The sequence below is a fragment of the Bubalus kerabau genome, chromosome 8 (assembly GCF_029407905.1).
Source record: "Bubalus kerabau isolate K-KA32 ecotype Philippines breed swamp buffalo chromosome 8, PCC_UOA_SB_1v2, whole genome shotgun sequence".
NCBI classification, from domain to species: Eukaryota; Metazoa; Chordata; class Mammalia; order Artiodactyla; family Bovidae; genus Bubalus; species Bubalus kerabau.
In genome coordinates, this window is record NC_073631.1 from 31,941,743 (window position 1) to 31,961,011 (window position 19,269).

Here is a 19,269-nt window from a genome sequence, read left to right on the forward strand (position 1 = left end):
CAGGATCTGTCCTTTAGGACCACCAAAAGCAAAACTATAGTTGTTCAAACTTGGAAGTGAGGAAAGAAAAAATGAAGCTAGGCTGAATATAATTTTATCTACTTAGAGTTCATTTCCAATAGTGGAATTATATTTATAAGTATCATTTTTTTTTTCAAGTTTGGGTCATTCATTCAGTCTCTCAAAAGGGCTTGCTTTGTAGATCCAGAGCACTTGTAATTAATTTTCGAACTAGGTTCCTGGCTTGCTTAGCTAACTAATACTGTGGGCCCCAGTGTACAGTCCACACCTGAAAAGGGGGAGTTTTTAACGTCGTGGTTTATTAACCAGGTACTTTCCATTCACTCAGTTAACAATTAGAAAAGAGAAAGAACAAAAAGAGAGAGAGAGCGAGAAACCCTCCTACTTGTTTTTTTACTCCAAATATGGAGATGGAAACTATTAAACAAATAAGAAGGAGGGAAACTCCCGCATATTTCACCTTGACCTGGCTGGAATGCTGATGCTTGTAAGAGGTGGTGCTCTATAAAAAAGATCGGGCTGCTAGTGGACAAATGAGAGGTCAGACTTTACCACAGGGAACCTCTCCTGCCCCTAGAGGAAAAAGAGAACCATCAGACTGTCTCAAATTGGAAACAGCGCCTTGTTTTCAATCAGGGGGACTGGGTTCCCTCCCTCGGCCTAACGTCGTAGTAATGCGACCCAAAGAAGCGCGCGGCTTTCCTGACAGTTGCCGGGCATAACACCGCCTCCCGGCTTGTACCTAAATCTCTGAGCTGTAAACAGGCAGAAAGGTCCTCCCACCTCCTCTCCTTAGCCTCACCCTTCTGCTTCGCCGCCCTTTGTAATTTCTTTGTTCCGTTTATTCCGAAGGTGACGCTTAAGGTCAAAAGATCCATTGTGACTAGCAAAAGCCCAGGGCCACCACGAGACTGTGGGAAGAACAGGGCTGTCCAGCTCAGGGCTGAGGCTCCAAGTAGAGAAGGAGCCGTGAGAAATTTCAGCCGCAACTCCGGGTACAGCCCCTGCGGACCGGCCCAACTCTCCAAGAGTTGGGAAGACGCTCGACAATCTTGCGGTGGGGCAAAGGGTGAGCTACTAATTCTGCAAGCAAAATGGGCAGCGCGCACCATCGGAACAGAGGGTGTTGGGGGCAGGGAGAGGCCTCTAGACTCCACTTAGTCTGTGGTAGCGGCCGAGCAGTGAGTATCTCCCAACAAAGAGGCGCGCAGCGTCGGGGTCAGAGGCTGGGACTTTCGCGCAGCTGCCATTCTTGCTGAGCGTGTCTCCGCGCTTGCTAGGCGAGCATTGGGGTGCAAGGATTCCGGGAGGAGGGGGAAAGAGAACGGGCTGTGCGATTCCTGCTGCGCGGCTACGCATCAGGAGCTCTAATGAACGATGGGAATGGCAACTATCAGAGCCAAGGGGGAGAAAAAGAGCTGGAGTGAGCAAAACAAAGAGCGAGTGTGGGCCGTGGTGACTTCATGCCTCACCAATGTCCCGCCCACGCTGCTCCGAGCTGTTGCTGCCGCCGGAGCCGCTGCCGCCGCGCCTGCGGGCGGCCGGGGCAAGGAGCTCTGTAGCGTGGGGCGGTTTCCTAGCAACTCGCCGCCCTAACGCTCCTAGCTATCCACACTTTAGGAGCCCCAACCCCCCTCACCCCAGACGGGGGCCGGGACAGGACCATTCCTCCCCTCCCCTCGCCAGCTTCGCCTCTCCGGAGTGCACCCCAGAGCGCGACAGCTGTCCGGGCTCTGGACGGCGGCACGCCTGAGCCGCACACTGGGGCCAAGAGAACCAGGGCACGAAGCTCCCGCCCCGTGAAACCAGGCTCCTGCGCCCCCGCGGAACCTCCCCTCCTGAGCTCTCCGTCGGTCGTGCGCTTCACTTCGGGTCAAGCAGGGAGCTGCGATGCCTCGCACTGTGTCCGCCGACGCCGGCGGGGGCTTCTAGAGCGCTGGGGGCCGCCTCCCCTGGTTGCTGGCACCTCAAGCTTCCTCCCTCGCTAACCAGGACGCTGTCGTTTCGACTTTGCCCGCTGCTCAGCTGACGAGGCTGCAAAGCTACAACTAACTGAAGTTGGCCTCCCTACCCACCTGTGGAAGAAGCTCGAGCTGATTGATGCGCCATCGACTTTTTTCCCCTTCGGCCTCGCCAACGTCCCCTCCCACAGATGCAGCATCACCCACTGAATGTACATTAGGCTGGTTTTTCCCCCAGCTTCGGGCTTTGTTTGGGTTTGATTGTGTTTGGCTCTTCGCTAAGCTGATTTATGCAGCAGAAGCCCCATCGGCTGGGGAGAGACAAAAGCTCTTTTCTTTGTCCCAGAGCGGGCTGCGGAGCCTTTGCTGGCGTCGCCGCCTCCGGCCATTGGCCGTCGGCGGAGCTGCTTCTCGCGGAGCTCTTGGGACCCGCAACATTGCCGAGCTGGGAGGGCCGCCGGGGCCCTGAGATGCCGAGCTGTGACCAGGCCGGCGTACCTGCAACGTTTGCTCCGAGCCGCGGGGTCCGCCTGCTGGGCCTGCTGGAAACGTCCTAGCAACACTTGGCACTTCGCGCCGCGAAGCGCGAGCGCGCATCCGGTTAGCAGCCAGGCGGCGGGCGCGGTGTGGTGCGGGCTGCTTTGCATTATGTGCCGCTCGGCCCTGGTTTTTTTTACTGCCACATTAGTCTGCCTGCAAAACTGCAGGCCAGGTCCTGTCCCGTTCCTCCGGGCGGCCTGGATGTTTTCAGTTGTTCTTGGACTGGGCCAAAGTGGTAAGTTGTTTTGTTTTCTTTTGTTTTCTTCCTTTTCTCAAAGGTCTTGGGCTGTCAAAAAGAGCATCCCAACCAGGTAAGTGGCCGGGTGACAGCCTCCAACTGCGGAGAACTTAAGAAGGGCGGGTGTGTGGCAGCATTCTCCATCGCAGGCAGCCCAAGGGAGGCCAGGTGTCAAGCAAGCATTTCCTCCCTGGAGTGACGGCAGTAACTACTTGTATCAGGAGACACTATGAGTTGCTCAAGGAGGCAGTAGTAACAGAATGAAAGTTTGGAAAGGTGGTGGATATTTACAGAAGCCAGTTTAGCTGTTCCACTTCATCTTTGAAGGTGTCCTCCTTGAAGGCATCCTTGAAGATGCTCCCACATGTTTCTAGCATTTGGGGTCCACTACCCACTAGCTTGCATTTGATTCAAGCCTGAGAATCAACTGGTATAATGAGAGTGATGGTCCTGTTTTTGAGTCCCTGAAGGAAAAGGATAGCAGCATACGTTTATTCTACCATAGTGCTTAGCCTGAATGAACTGAACACATATGAAGAATATTCCTGCTTTAAGTCACTGTTTTTTTCAGCTCAAAAACCAATTCCCAGCTAAGTGATCCCTCAGTGAGATCAATGCCTGAGACTGAGACTCTGAGACAGAAGCCTAGAGCAAGATTGCCAGCTTTCATTCCAGGCAAGCCACTTTTGTCAGAACGACCTGATTTGGAAAGGATACTGCTTTATAAAGGATATCATCTTCATTTTATGAATCACAAAGAAAAGCTCAAGTCAAATAGCGTATGAAAAGGTGTTTTGGCACTTCTGAATTATATACAAATTTAAGGTGGTAGTACTGGATTGTTAACAAACAGTAAGACAAAGTAAGTAATAGCAATAATCATGAATTTAGGATAAGTTCTTACTGGCATTAAATATAAGGCAAATATTTATTTTTACCAATGCAGTGATCATTGCCATACTTTTTAGAAAATGTTACTTTATCTGTGTTTGGTCATTGAACCTTTAAATTCTATTAGAGCCTTTCTCTCACCTCTCCTGTTCAAGGAGACTTGTAATTGTTTTGTAGACTAAACTGTTCCTCTATGCTTTGAATAGTCAAATTTCTATATGATTAAATAGAAATTAAAACCATCAAGTCATAACCATATAAATAAGAGTCTATAATGGAAAAATGCTATCAATTGGTTGCATATATAGCTGTCTGACATTTGTTTCAAAAGATTTACCCAGCTATGTGAAATAAGAGCAATTAGAATTAATTTTTAACTTGTGGTTGTTTTTTTGGCTTGTAAGTTAATTTTAAGTGAAACTTAAGGCAAAGGGAAATGTAACATCATTAATTGTCTCAAGTAAAATACTTATTTGTTGCAAATTTCCCACTGACTATAACTCCATCCTATGTTAATAAGTAACAAAGTATTTTTCTGGCTTTTGTAAATACACACACACATACATATACATTAGTAAAACGATCAAAACTTGTGTCAACAAAGTATATTTTGTCCCCAGTAGGTAGACAAAAGAAAAAGCCATACTTGCCCCCAGATTCTGCTAGTAATAGTGAGTTTTTTAAAAAATATTCATTGTGTTTGTTAAGATTAGTCAGGTTCACCTCTAATAGCTGTATTTCCATCCAGTGACTGTAGCTGATTTGAAGCAAATATTATGAATGGGCTCCCTTGCACCTGCAGTTGTGAAAAGGGAATGCTTATCTGAAATCAGAACAAGGCATCCTTTTCCCAGTCTCTGTCAATATACAAAGGTTTCTGATGTATACTGGTTTGCACTACAGTTACAAACATGCAAAAAATTTAAATTATAGCCAGGACAAGTCAGAAAATTAGAGATCAGCGTAAACTGTTGTACTTTTGTGATATAGCTACAAGTCTCAAATTATATGTCTTCACAGTACAAATTAGATGCTTAAAGCAGAATAGAAATTTAGGTATCAGTTACAAAGGAAATCTTGTTCCCCTGCTTGGTAGTTTACACCAAGGAAATGTTGAGGGCAATAAAGCTAAACAACAACAACCAAAGAAACCAACTGCACAACTCTGGGTTTAATTTTCGAAGTAGAACTTACAAGTCCCAAATATAATGAATATAGTGAGCAAGGGGGATGTTATTAGTAAAATCTGAACATTATTCTGATCTAGAAAAAAAATTATTGGAGTTTGTTTTTCAACTTTCGTTGGTGGAAATTACCGACAATCAGAGAAACAATAACACCATAAAATGGTTAATGAGTAACTGGAAAACACTAAAGAATACCTAATGGTTAATATTTGAAGAGTTAATGTAGGAACACTGCTTTTTCTACATTTGTTAGTTTTGAAAGGCTAAAAATCATTTTAACCTAAATTTCCATATAACAATATGAGTAAAAAATTTCAGAAATTACCATTTCTTTTTAAAAAGTGGTAGCTATTACAATGAGATTTCATATTCTGTGTATAATCAACTATTCTTTTACATAAAAATCAACTGGATTACCATTGTTTTGTAAATGTAGTATTATTTTTACCTCAGAACATATTTTATAGAATAAGTCTTTTCAGAATTCTTTATGCTTACCTAAAGTGAAAGGATATTTAAAAGAACTGATGCTTAATTTTTAAAAATCCAGTTTTCCAGATTATTTACACAATAAGCATGCAAAGTGCTTCTGTCTTAAAGTAACTGAGATACTTTTTGATAAAAAGCTTATGCTATATATGAAAAGGGCTTCCCAGGTGGCTCAGTGGGTAAAGAATCCACCTGCAATGCAGGAGATATAAGCAGACATGAATTCTATCCCCGGGTCAGGAAGACCTGGAGGACAGCATGGCAACCATGCCAGCATTCTTGCCTGGAGAATTCTATGGACAGAGGAGCCTGGTGGGCTACAGTCCACGGGGTTGCAAAGAGTCGGACACAACTGAAGTGACTGAGCATGTACAAACACACGTATATTAAAAGGCAATGTTTGTGCTGTATATTTTCAAATTATATAAGTAGCTGTTATGATTTGGATAATGCCATACAATTTCTGAGCCCTCAAACTTTGTTCACCTATTATCAAATTATCAGAAATTTCACCATTTAATGGATTCGTTTGGATTAAGCATGGTATTGACACTCTGTTTCTTCTAATTTTTAACTATATTATGGAAATTTTCAAACAAGCACAAGAAGAAAGAAAGGTGTAAGGAATCACCATAGGTCCATAACCCAGCTTCATCAACTATCAACTCAAGCCAAACTTCTTTCATGTCTTCCTCCCACTCATTTTCTTTTCCCAACAAGACTCTTTTGAAGCAAATACCTCATATCATTTTGTCCTAAAATATTTCAGTAAATCAAAATACTACTAGAGGAGAAGCACACATTTAATCACCACAACATGAATTTTTTGGGCTGAAATTTAGGGCCACAAGAACATCCACTATCTTCAAAGGGAAGAATGTAGAAGTGAGGGAGGCAAGCAAAGACAAAGACAGTTTTAAGCATTTATTTTGCAGTGGTTCTATTATATAGTTCCACTAAAAATATTTGTTAAAGTATCCATGTATGTGAAAAAAAATGTAATTACTTTATTCTAATTGAATCACAGCAGGTATACCTTGCTTGAGTTTCAGTTTTAAAGACTGTTCCCCTCTCTCTTGAATTGTCATTTTTCTCCTCTAGATCATTTATAGCATATGCATATCCATACATGCTGTAATAACTCTCATCTTTAATCTCAGTCTCCTTCATAGTAAAAATTCTTGAAAGAGTTGTCCCATACTTGCCATCTCCAATTTTCCTCACCTTCTCTATTAAACCACTGCATTTAGGATTTCTTTATCATCTCTGACGTTATGCCACTCTGTTATGATTACAGTGACCTTCCTGTTGTCAGATCTGATGATCAGTTCATCGTTTTCATTTTTCTTGACCTGTCATTGGTCATCGAGTTGATACTGTTGATCACTCCCACCTTTGAGGCACTCTCCTTGACTTCCTGGACCCACATTCTCTTGGTTTAAGCTCCTTATCCATTCCTGATGCTGCTTCTTTCTCATGTTCCAGCCTCCAAATACAGGAGTGGCCCAGGATTCAGCCCTCAAATGTTCTTTTCTAGATATATACTGGGTCTCAGGTGGAGCAATCCAGTCTTGGGTCTTAAATATCATTTCTATACTGACAGCTCCAGTCCTGCCCTCTTATCTAATCTCCAAAGGGTCTAGCAAACTGCCTATTCAATACCTCCACTGTAGGTCTAGGGCTTCCCTTGTAGATCAGCTGGTAAAGAATCTGCCTGTAATGTGGAAGACCTGGGTTTGATCCCTGGATTGGGAAGATCCCCTGGAGAAGGGAATGGCTACCCACTCCAGTATTCTGGTCTGGAGAATCCCAAGGACTATGTAGTCCATGGGGTCACAAAGAGTTGGACATGACTGAGTGACTTTCACTTCACTTCACTGTAGGTCTAAAGATAACCTTAAGATATTCAAAACTAAACTTCCCATTTTCTGCTTCAAGCTTGCTCCTTTTACAGTCTTCTTCATCTCAGTAAGTGATGTCAGTCTCCCAGTAGTTCAGGATAATACTTTGGCAGTGCCCTTGGCTTCTCTAACACCTTCACTGTCGATCCCTGGGTTGGGTTGATTCCTCTGTTTCTCCCATATTCAACAGTCAGTTCACCACTTCAACTGCCTAAAAAGCTGACTTTGCGGTCATTTTTTTTTTTTTTTGGCCCATTCAGAGTTGATGAAAGTTGAATTAATACTGTAAACTTTTTTTTTTTAAATATAGGATATCTTCAAATGGTAGAATGATATATAACACTCTATAAAGAATAAGAGGACTGACCAGGTAGAAAAAGTTCTTAGAATATTACCAGCAGATAATTTTTTAAAATATATTTTTAAAAGTATGTTTAAGTCTTAAAGATATATTATTTATTCATGAATATATATGTGTACTAAGCTAATTAAATCTTGATTGGACTGAAAACATAATTAGTTAATAACAATAAAACAAGGGAAGTAAGAGGATATAGTTTAGAAGAGAAAGGGACATTGTTAAATGGGATTTAATGTAGACAATAAGATAATCAGTTTCCATTCCAATTTGATATTTTTATGATATGTAAAAGTATATGATATATATGATATAGCAATACTATATTGCCTTTTCAGTTTTCCTGTACTCCATTTTGAATGATCCTTCCTTGAAGCAACAAAGTATTTGAGATAATCTGGTTTGTGTTTAACAGTTTAGAGCCTTTTCTGTCCCACCTGTTAAATTTCATTTATCCAGGTATAGTTTATGTTAAATTTCTTACTTTGTTCACCATGCCTTTCCCCAGGGCCATTCTGTTGACCACTAGATGGATGTCAGAGGGTACAGTTTTTATCTAAAGTTCTTTAAACTTTAATAAATGGGGCCTTATATGCAGAGACAATCCAGCTTTCTTTAAAAATGTAATAAACTATTTGCCTTGTGATACAGTCTTCCTCTTGTTTGTACTTATTAAGCAAAGATGCTCAAAGCTTCCTCCTTGAAAGTGCCTGTTGTATAGCAGTCTCCATTATTTACCTGACATCTTTTCACAGGTTTGATAAGTCTGTGTGGAACTTACATAAAAAAAATATTTTTTATACTATTGAATCTTACCTTACCAAACTGACACAAGGAAATAGTCTTTTTAATATGTTCACTGAATGACCTGAAAACAGTCATAACCAATCCTGTATTGTTTATGCTCAGTCCTCCTTTGTCCTCAAAACTCTAGTCCAAGTCTATACATTTAGAGAAGTTTTGCCAGCATGAGGACTGTGAGGCCCTAAGTATCTTCTCCAGTTCTATATGAGATATATTCTGTAAGCTATTTATTGATTATAAAAGAAGCTATAGAAAAAAAAATAATATTTTATGCTTATGCATATTGCATTTTATTAAACTGAACAATCAGTGAGCTTAATAAGTAGGTGATCTAATTGTTAACCTCTAAAAATGTAACTTTTCCATTTGTATCCAAAAGATGTCATGTTAAGTATGGCTTCTATATGTAGTGGAAAGAAAGTGTAATGCTTATGTAATTTCACAAACAACTGGGTACTCTCTCTCTGTACTATGCACTGATATAAATGATTTAAATGACATTAATTTAATCTTCATAATATATCACTGTGAGAGAGGTAGATTTGTTATTCCTGTTAAAGAAATGAGAAAACTGCTGAAACATAGAAGAGATAAGTAACTCATTCAAAATCACCTAGCTAGTAAGAAGAAAAGATGGGATTTGAACTCAGTCAGGCGGCCTCATAATTAATTTTAAAAAAGTTTCTAGATGTTGCTTAAAGTTATACCTTCAGTGTGACTATCAGATAGAGGGCATTGTAAGGAGGCCCATGGCATATTTGGAAAAAGGTCTTTCATTCATCCCTTCTCAACTGTTGGTGTGCAAAGGGAATTGTGGTGGAAATCTGGGTGTTTTAGGGTTGTCCAGGAGGCAAGAAAGTGATGGCCATAGGTGAGGGCACATGTGAGAGCACAGAAGCCTAGAAACAGAGACTAGGACTCCTTCTCTGGAGACTGCTGGATGCTCTATAATGCTGTTGCCCTCACAAAATAACTGAAGAGAGGAGGATAAAGACTGGAGAATCGGGGTGTGGTCAAAATATACTTTCAGTGGAAGCCCTCGAATGCTCCCCACTCAACCCTAAATGCTTCTCACTAAGGTTGTTTTCATATGGGAGCAAGAAAGGGAGAACACAAGTGGCCTTATGAGAGTAATCTGGAATGAAACTCTGCCTCCCGAAGGATTTCCAATATATTAAAGATGTGTATGACTTGTTATGAGACAGAAAGGAAAAGGGAAAGTTCAAAGAAACAAAATCATGATGCAAGGCATCACATAATTGACCAACATAGGGCTTATCACATTCCTAGCCACTTGGAGCCATGCTATTATAGAGCTTGATACTCTATATTGTTTAAAATATTCGTATTAGTTTTTCCTCCCTGCATTTTTACAAAGTAGGTGTCCCTTCAGCTGTTAAATATTTGCAGTGATTAGTCACAACCAACAGTCTAACAGTATTGGTCATTTAGAGCATGGCATTTCTGGTGTGTGCCAGGCTCAAGGCATCTGCTGCTATACTTTCTTCAGGCAGAAGTTTTTGCTGTTTTTGTGTCTTTATGTATTTGAGTGTTTTCAGTTTTATAACTATTAGACAATCAGCAGTTAGTTCACATCTATGTTGACTGCCTACAGATTTCTGACAGTGGTGACAGGTGATCAACATGTAGAGCTTGTTTAGTGAAACTTCACCCTTGTTTCCTGGACAACCACATAGGAATATGGTATGGGACACTCCTTATTTTTTTGGTTCAGTCAGCTTTGTTAAATCTGGTATCAATGCAGATGTCTAGCGTTCCCACCTCCTTCATGGCAAATTTCCAGATATCTTTGAATGTCCAAAGGTCATGCTTCTTTTAAAGCCTACTTCATATATGCACAGGATGCTGATGGTTTATTTTCTGGTCACCACCCCACTGATGGCAGAATTGCCCTCTTGCTCACCAGTCTTTTCCATGGGAGTCATCCAAAAAGAGCAAGATATTGTGACTCTTCAGGCATAAGTTTAATGCTGAGACATCGAAAGCTCTATTTAAGCACTAAGAATACAATGATGCTTACATTCTAATTGAAGAGGACAAATACATGTTATATATCATGCATATATATGCATGATATATTAATATAATTACAATTTATAATATAGAATATATATCATACATACATGTATATGTGTGTGTATATATATATGTGCATGTATATATATATATATATTTGTGTGTGTGTGTGTGTATGGTAAAATGAAGAAAAAATAAAGCAGAGTGAAGAAAGTGTTCTGAGAATGACTGGACAGACTATTATATACAAGACAGAGTAGGCCATTCTAATAAGGTAACATTACATTTCTTGAATGTTTTTCTTTCTATGGTAAACTTAATATATTTTACAATCTTTCTTATGGTTTAGCTCCTTCTTGAAAATGGGAGGCAAAAAGATATGCTAGATTTCTAAGCTGTTAACAGTAATAGGAATTTTTTCTCTTTTGCTATTAAAGGGGATCAAATTTTCACTTATGGCTAGGAAGAAGAGAGTTCAAAGGTCATGAGGGGGTGACAAGATGATAAATAAGTGGGTGATTTTAAGATGACTAAAGGAAAATGGAGGTTTTTGGTTTTTAGCATCAATTCTTTGTTCATAATGGCTTATCAAATCTATCCCCTCCTTTTAATACAATGCCACTAGGGTAGAGAAAGCCTGAAATAGCCTTCATTCCAGGAGGCAAATCTTTTGGCAAATTCTATGCGTGTCCTAACCAGTCTCCATTATTTCAAACCTTTGTCCACATTTTATCTCCCTACTCAGAACCTTCCATGGTTTCCATTGTCTTCAGGCTCCTCTGTATGGTATGCAAAGCTCTTCCGGAACATCCCATGCCTAACATTGTGGCTCCTTGTTCATACCCTGTCTCCTGATCAACCTGTGACCTCCTTGAGAGGAGAAATTGTTCCTGTTGATTCTGTGTTTTCAATGCCTGGCACGCAACAGGCCCTAATAAATTATTTGAAGTAAATGACTCAATGAATGAGGTGAGGATAATAGTGATCAGTTTTAAATCGGGTAGGTAAGCAAATAAGCCATATTTAGCTCTAATTCTCACTAGAATTTGATTTTTAAGAAATATACTTTTCTTTTAAAAGTGAGTTCTACTATGAAAGGTTTAATACTATAAAAGATGTTTGTTTCTGCATTCCCAGTCCACTCTGAAAAAAAGTCTCTTGACTTGATAGGCAAATCTTTAGCAAAGATCAAAACAGAGACTTGGTACTTTTTAATCTACTTTTTACAAATCTGTTTTGTTTTTCAAATTTCTGTGATTATTTTCATTGTTTTTAATTAAATATGAAAAGTAACCCTCATCCCTTATCCTCAATGTATATTTTTAAATTGATAACTGTTTAGATGATAGAAACTGAAATTTGTAGTCATTTTAACCAAATACTAAAAAAAAAAAATGTAATAAAAGACTAGCTATTCTAATAACTTTAATCATTATTCATCCAGATTTTCTTAAAGCATCTATAGCTTATAGTTAATATTTGCAAAGTATATTCTGTATGCAAGACACACTCCTATATATGTGGTATGAAAATATATTCTTTAATGCCCACAACCCTCTGAAGTATAAACTCTGATAATTGCCATTTTATAGGTAAGCAAACTAAAGAGTCACTGGGTAACTTGTTCAAAATCTCTCACTTAATAAGTAATGGAGCCAGAATTCAGACCTGCATGCGTTTGACTCTGCACTCTAAATCATCACTACAGACTATTTTCCAGGAGTAAGAAGAATCTGTATCATGGGCCTTTGGGGCCCTGCTCTGGATTCCTGGATTCCCCAAGGAATCCATGGGGCATGCCTATCCAAAGTCTTCAGTTCCCTTCTAGATCATCTTTAGAATTCTCTGCCCAAACAGCCCCAAACTACTTTCTTTAGACTGTGCCATCCATATGCCAATCCCTAGGAGAGGGGAAATAAATAGAACTTGGACATGCAGGCTTGAGTATCCATGCAGGTAAGTTATAGGCTATTTGTAATGCAGAATAAAGCTAGAAGTGAGAGAAAAGAGGAGAAGATTGAGGGCTGGAGAAATAACACACTGCCAAGTTCCCAACCAGAAATCTTAAAGAGTTCAAAATTCTAAATTGAGACCTAGCCTTCGAGGTCATTATCAATGCATGCTTATCAATGTAGGAAAACAGAACTTATTTTACTTAACAGTTTCTTAGCCTGGGTTTAAACTGTTAAATATTTAATCCTGTTATGCCTGCCATCATTTGTGCTCTGGTTCCTGGCCTAAAATAAGTTAGGGACAGGTCTGTCTAGTATATTAAATATTACTGGGGTGAGGATGACAGACAACGAATACACCATACATCACTGAATAAAGAGAACTACTTTATGTCAAGGTAGTTTTGGTAAAATTCTTAAAATGTGTACAGATTACACTGAAATTTATTTTCTTATAATTAGTATCATAGAGTCTAGTGTATGTAGATTTTTAATTTAGTTTTACTTTTTTATTTCCCCTTATTAATTTAAAACATTATAGAAAAGAACATTTTACTGACATGAATTAGCCAATTTGGTTGAATTATTTAGTTGGCATATATATATATATATTTAATATCTATAAGTAAATTAATGTGTACAAAAAATACTGCCATATTGCCTTTATGGACTAAAAGTGCTAGTTTTCAATTTAAAAATCAGTTTTAATGTGACTTTCTGTTTTTACATTAAGTAAGTTAGTATAATTTACATATCAAAGGAAAATGTATTAAAAGTCAAAACGGTTTCCACTGGGATTTTATAATTTAATTAAATACTGTTCTACCTTTCAACATAAGGACGAAGATCAATCCTGGTACTGCTGCTGCTGCTTAGTCGCTTCAATCATGTTCAACTCTTTGAGAACCCATGGACTGCAACCTGCCAGGCTCCTCTGTCCATGGGATTCTCCAGAAAAGAGTACTTGAGAGGGTTGCCATGCCCTCCTCCAGATCTTCCCAACCCAGGGATTGAACCTGGGTTTCCCGCATTGCAGGCAGAGTCTCTACCACTGAGCCACCAGGAAGCCCAAATTCTTGTGAGGAAACTGCTAACATTAAACAAAAATGTATTAAAATGATCTTCTCTGACATTTTAAAAGATTCCCAACTGAAATTAGTTCAGGAAATAAGCATAAGATCATTAAATTAAAACTGCAGTGTTAAAGTATAATGGTCTTATTGGATATATACTCTTCAGATGATTCTAAAAGACACTTTTATTTTGAATACTATTATTCAAAGTATTAGCAGTTCATATTTTAAAACAGCACACAAAGTCTTAAAAAGTGGTCTTTCATGCTGACCTTATCAATGAGCCAAATATCATTACTAATGTTGTTTTGGAAAGAGTTGTTGCTCTCTTTCCTAGGTGTTTTCGTTGATGCTTCATTTTAATCTACATATACTGTTACATTTGTCAGAGTCGGTTGCCATTCCAGATCAGCAGTGGTACATTTTGATTATTCTAGAGAACTTCCCCAATAATCACAGCCTCTACGTGGTATAGAATGAGAAATCCAGAACAGTGACCAAAGGCTATTTCAAGCTATAGTCCATGGGAGACACTGAATTTGGAAGGGCTGAAAATGGGAAAGGCTGGCAATGAAGACAGAAGAACAGGAGACTAGAAATATGTTAGCCCTGAAGAAATGTGACAAATACTTATTAGATATGTGAGGTGTGCAGTGGCTTTTGGTCAGGAATGTTTTGATGTTTTGGACTCAGCCTCCTTTTGGGATTGAAAGAGTTAATATACTGATAGTAAAATATACCCACAGTCAAGGTAATGTTACATATGGTAACAGGGTTCTATCCTTAGAATTGAACCACAAACATTTTTCAAGGCAGAAGCATTTTTCCTGATTTCAACGGGGGCCATATATTCAGTATAATTTCCTAGTAACTGTTGCAGGTACTAGGTAGGGAAAAGAGCTTCATCCTTACACAATGAGGGATGACCATCATCCTCTGAAGGAGCTTCAGAATATTATGAGTTTGAACAAAGAAAATATTAAAAATTTAAAATTCTACAGGATCTTAAGAAGGTCCTTAAAAAGTGCCAGACTAGAGAATGTCTTTTTTAATCACCTACTCAAGTCAGCCTTGGAGCTCAGGCTGGCTACACCTAATGGTGTAAGGTATTCACTGATTGCAGTAGAACAAAGACTACAGGAAAGTTTTGAGGTGTGCAGAAATTGCTGTAGAATTGGCTGTTCTAGTTGAAAACAAAGAACTCATTGTAGCAGAACTGAATTATTGGCAGAAAAGAGTCCTAGCTGATCTCTTTCTTAATATAAGGCATACCTCCCAAGGTATCACTCTATTATTGTCTTTCATGCATTTGGTTTTGATTTATATGGTGAACTGAGGACAACTGAACCATAATTTGCAAAAGAAAACCCTCTAGAAATGATACATGAGGCTCAAGTTCCAAGAAAATGGAAGATGATAACACTGAAAAATACACTTAAGAAGGGAGTCAGTTTCAGGTATCCTGAACTTTGGTTTAAAATGTCCCTTTCAATGAGTGTTTCATCCAGCATTATCTAGAACCAGAGCCCTAAGGTGAAGCTTAATATGTATAATTACAGTGCCCAACCACTGAGGTTGGTAATGGAAACACAAGGACTAAATATTATTGGTACCAGTATTTAGTTCAGAGGATATAGCTTGTTTGATGCCTCTTGAAGACTTGAAGACCACACCAGCCACCAGATACTTGGTGTCATCTAATGGAACTAAGATGGGGTGTTAGAAGGGATTAGGCATCCTGAGTATGTACCTGTGCCCCACTGAAGAGAGCATAGCACAGATGCAAAATAAAGCCCAGGGCCCCTGTTAGGGAGCACATGTTGCTGACCCTTGGCTACTTGGAGGTCAGCAGAGCATTGATGCCTGAGATCATTGTTCTTGGAGAACAGGGCTGCCAGATAGATTATCTGGTGGTAGACTTGTTGGGGTAGAAACCAACTTATAGGCATTTTCAGAAATCACATGTCAGGGATTTTGGAACAAATTTGCCCTCTTAGAAATGTGTTTTGATTTTGAAGTTAAAAAAAAAAAAAAAAGACAAGTGCTGTTTATGACTGAATTATTTGGTGGTGCAGAAATATTTGGTCAGTTAGACCTATAATTGGATATTACACCCTGCTTTCCCACAGGGCAGACTTCTCAAATACTACCCAGATGACATGGGTTTTTTTTCTCTTACATTCAGTTCAGTTCAGTTCAGTCGCTCAGTCATGTCCAACTCTTTGCAACCCCATGAACCGCAGCACGCCAGGCCTCCCTGTCCATCACCAACTCCCAGAGTTCACCCAGACTCATGTCCATTGAGTCAGTGATGCCATCCAGCTATCTCATCCTCTGTCGTCCCCGTCTCCTCCTGCCCCAATCCCTCCCAGCATCAGAGTCTTTTCCAATGAGTCAACTCTTCGCATGAGGTGGCCAAAGTACTAGAGTTTCAGCATCAGCATCATTCCTTCCAAAGAAATCCCAGGGCTGATCTCCTTCAGAATGGACTGGTTGGATCTCCTTGCAGTCCAAGGGACTGATTGGGCACCTATAAATTCCTTTGGGTTTAATTTTTTAAACAGAAAAGACCATGTACAGAACTTGGATTTTCTTGGCCCTTTAACTAAATTACATACCTTGGAGATATTTTGAGTTTGATTTCGGACCACTTCAATAAAGCCAATACTCCAAAAGCAAGTCACAAATTTTTGGCTTTCCCAGTGCATATAAAAGTTATAATTACACTATTCTATAGACCATTAAGTATGCAAAAGCATTGTCAAAAAAAATTACATACATTAATTTAAAATACTTTATTGCTAAAAAATGCTAAGTATTATCTGAGCCTTCAGTGAATCATCATCTTTTTGCTGAATGGGGTCTTGCCTGGATGCTGATGTCTGCTGACTGATCAGAGTGGTGGTCGCTAAAGGTTAGAGTGGTTTTAGCAGTTTCTTAAAATAAGACAGCAGTGAAGTTTGCTGCATCAACTGACTCTTCATTTCATGAAGGATTTCTCTGTAGCATGCAATGCTGTTTGATAGTAGATACAGCAGTATTTCTTTCAATCAATCCTGTCAAACCCTGCCACTAGTTTATCAACTAAGTTTATGTAATATTCTATGTCCTTTGTTGTCATTTCAAAAATCTTCATGGCATCTTCACCAGGAGTAGATTTCATCTCAAGAAACCACTTTCTTTGGTCATCCATAAGAAGCAACTCTTCATATGTTAAAGTTTTTTATCATGAGATTATAGTGATTCAGTTACACCTTCAGGTTCCACTTTTAATTCTAGTTCTCTTGTTATTTCCACCATTTCTGCAGTTATTCCTCCACTGAAGTCTTCAGTCCCTCAAAGTGATTCATGAATGTTAGAATTAACTGCTTCCAAACTCCTGTTATTGATATTTTGACCTCTTCCCATAAATCACAAATGTTTTTGATGGTATCTAGAATGGTAAATCCTTTTCAGAAGTTTTCTATTGACTTTGCCCAGCTCCTTTGGAAGAATCGTTATCTATGTCAGCAATAGCCTTATTGAAATACATGTAAGAAATGTATTCCTTAAAGAACACTTGAAAGTTTAATTTACTCCCTTACTCCATGGCTGCACAATGATCTTGTGTTAGGAGGCATGAAAATGAATTAATCTTGAATATCTCCATCAAAACGCTTAGGTGACTAAGTATATTGTCAATAAGCAGTAATATTTGAACAGAATTTTTTTTTGAGCAGTCAGTCACAAAAGTGAGCTAAAAATATTCAGTAAACATGTCATAAGCAAATATGCTCTTATTCCAGGCTTTGTTCTTCCACTTATAAAATGGAATAAGTGCAGGAGATATATCAAAATTCTTAAGGGCCCTAGGATTTTTCAAATAGTAAATGAGTATCGGCTTCAACTTGAAGTTACAGTTGCATTAGCCCATAACAGGAGAGTCAGCCTGTCCTTTGAAGCTTTAGAGCCAGGCATTGACTTCTCCTCTCTAGCTATGAAAGTCCTAGATGACATTGTCTCTCAATATAAGGCTGTTTTGTTTACGATGAAAATTTGTTGTTTGGTGCAGCCTCTTTTATCAATTATTAAATGAGCTAAATCTTCTGGATAATTTGCTGCAGCTTCTATATGAGCACTTGCTGCTTCACCCTGTACTTTTATTTTATGGAGACGGTCTTTCCTTAAACTTCATGAACCAACCTCTGCTAGCTTCAGACCTTTTTTTTCTGTGGCCTCTTCACTTCTTTCTGCCTCCAAAGAACTGAAGAGAATTAGGGCCTTGCTCTGGACTGGGCTTAGGCTCCAGGGAATGTAGTGGCTGCTTTAATCTTTTATCCAGACCATTAAAACTCTCTTCATATCAGCAGTAAGGCTGCTTCACTTTCCTATCATTTATGTCTTCACTGGAGTAGCGCATTTGATTTCCTTCAAGAACTTTTTCCTTCTATTCACAACTTGGTAACTGGCACAAAAGACCTAGCTTTCGGCCTGTCTCGGCTTTCAACCTGCCTTTCCCTACTCAGCTTAGTCATTTTTAGCTTTTGATTTTTAATTGAGAGGCATGAGATTCTTCCTTCACTTGACTGCTTAGAGGCCACTGCATAGTTATTAACTGGCCTAATTTTATTTCTGTAGTGTCTAAAGGAATAGAGAGGCCTGAGATGAGGGAGAGAGAGAGGAGAATGGCATGTCGGTAGAACAGTCAGAACACACTTAATATTTACTGATTTTATTGTCTTATATAGGCATGGTTCATGGTGCACCAAAACAACTATAATAGTAACATCAAAGATCACTGGTCACAGATCATCATAACAAATATAATAATAATGAAAAAATAAATATTGTAAGAATTGCCAAATGCTGCACAGAGACATAAAGTGAACAAATGTTGGTAAAGTGGTACTGACAGACTTGCTTGATGCAGGGTTTCACAAACATGCAGTTTGCAAAAACACAGCAACTACAGAGCACAATAAGATCAGATCAGATCAGTCGCTCAGTCGTGTCCGACTCTTTGCGACCCCATGAATCGCAGCACGCCAGGCCTCCCTGTCCATCACTAACTCCCGGAGTTCACTCAGACTCACGTCCATCGAGTTAGTGATGCCATCCAGCCATCTCATCCTCTGTAGTCCCCTTCTCTTCCTGCCCCCAATCCCTCCCAGCATCAGATAAAGTGAAGTGCAAAAAGGTGGGTGAGACTGTAGATGCTTTTAGCTCTACGTTAAAGAATTCAAGCTTCAGAGTACTCCAGAATTGGGCCTTTGAGTCCTATGGAGCTGCCGCAGTGATAGAGGACCTACTGACTGGTCGATCCAATTTAAGATATTTGTTAGAGGCCCTTATTGACAAGTACAGAACACCCAGAAAAATCCCAAGAAATATGGGATTACCTAAACTTTGGTAGTATCTCTCCAGCATAGCAGCCCTCCTATATATGACTTACCTACAAGGAATTTGGGTCACCAAGAACTTTACACTTAATAGAACAAATTCACCTTTCTAAGGTTTGGGGGATGCTGTACAATAAGTGGCCTGAGAACAGTCTGAATTAGCTGGTCATACAAAGAAGGCTATTGTATGTTGCCGAGATATATAGTGACCCCCTCGATCTAAAAGATCACAGGAGATGCTACATGAACACTGGGAGACTAGCAAGGAATTCTAGAATCTGAGAGGGCATTATCAACAACATATATAACTTAATTTAGATATTAAAAATGGCATATTTAGTAAAAAAAAAAAAAAAAAGGCCTTTCATTCATCTCCCTTTTTAACTGTTGGTGTGCAAAGGTGAAGTATGGTGGAAAACTGGGTGTTTCAAGGTTTTTT

At 39.5% G+C, this 19,269-nt stretch overlaps 1 protein-coding gene across 1 annotated transcript in view; it reads left to right on the forward strand.

Moving 5' to 3' along the window:
- Window positions 1–820: 820 nt before the first annotated feature.
- Window positions 821–19,269, forward strand: part of ITGB8 (integrin subunit beta 8) — a 103,203-nt gene continuing 84,754 nt past the window's right edge. Inside the window, exon 1 of the mRNA XM_055589952.1 lies at window positions 821–2,757. Coding sequence (XP_055445927.1) covers window positions 2,631–2,757 — 127 coding nt within the window. The 5' untranslated portion in view covers window positions 821–2,630. The remainder of the gene's footprint in view (window positions 2,758–19,269) is intronic.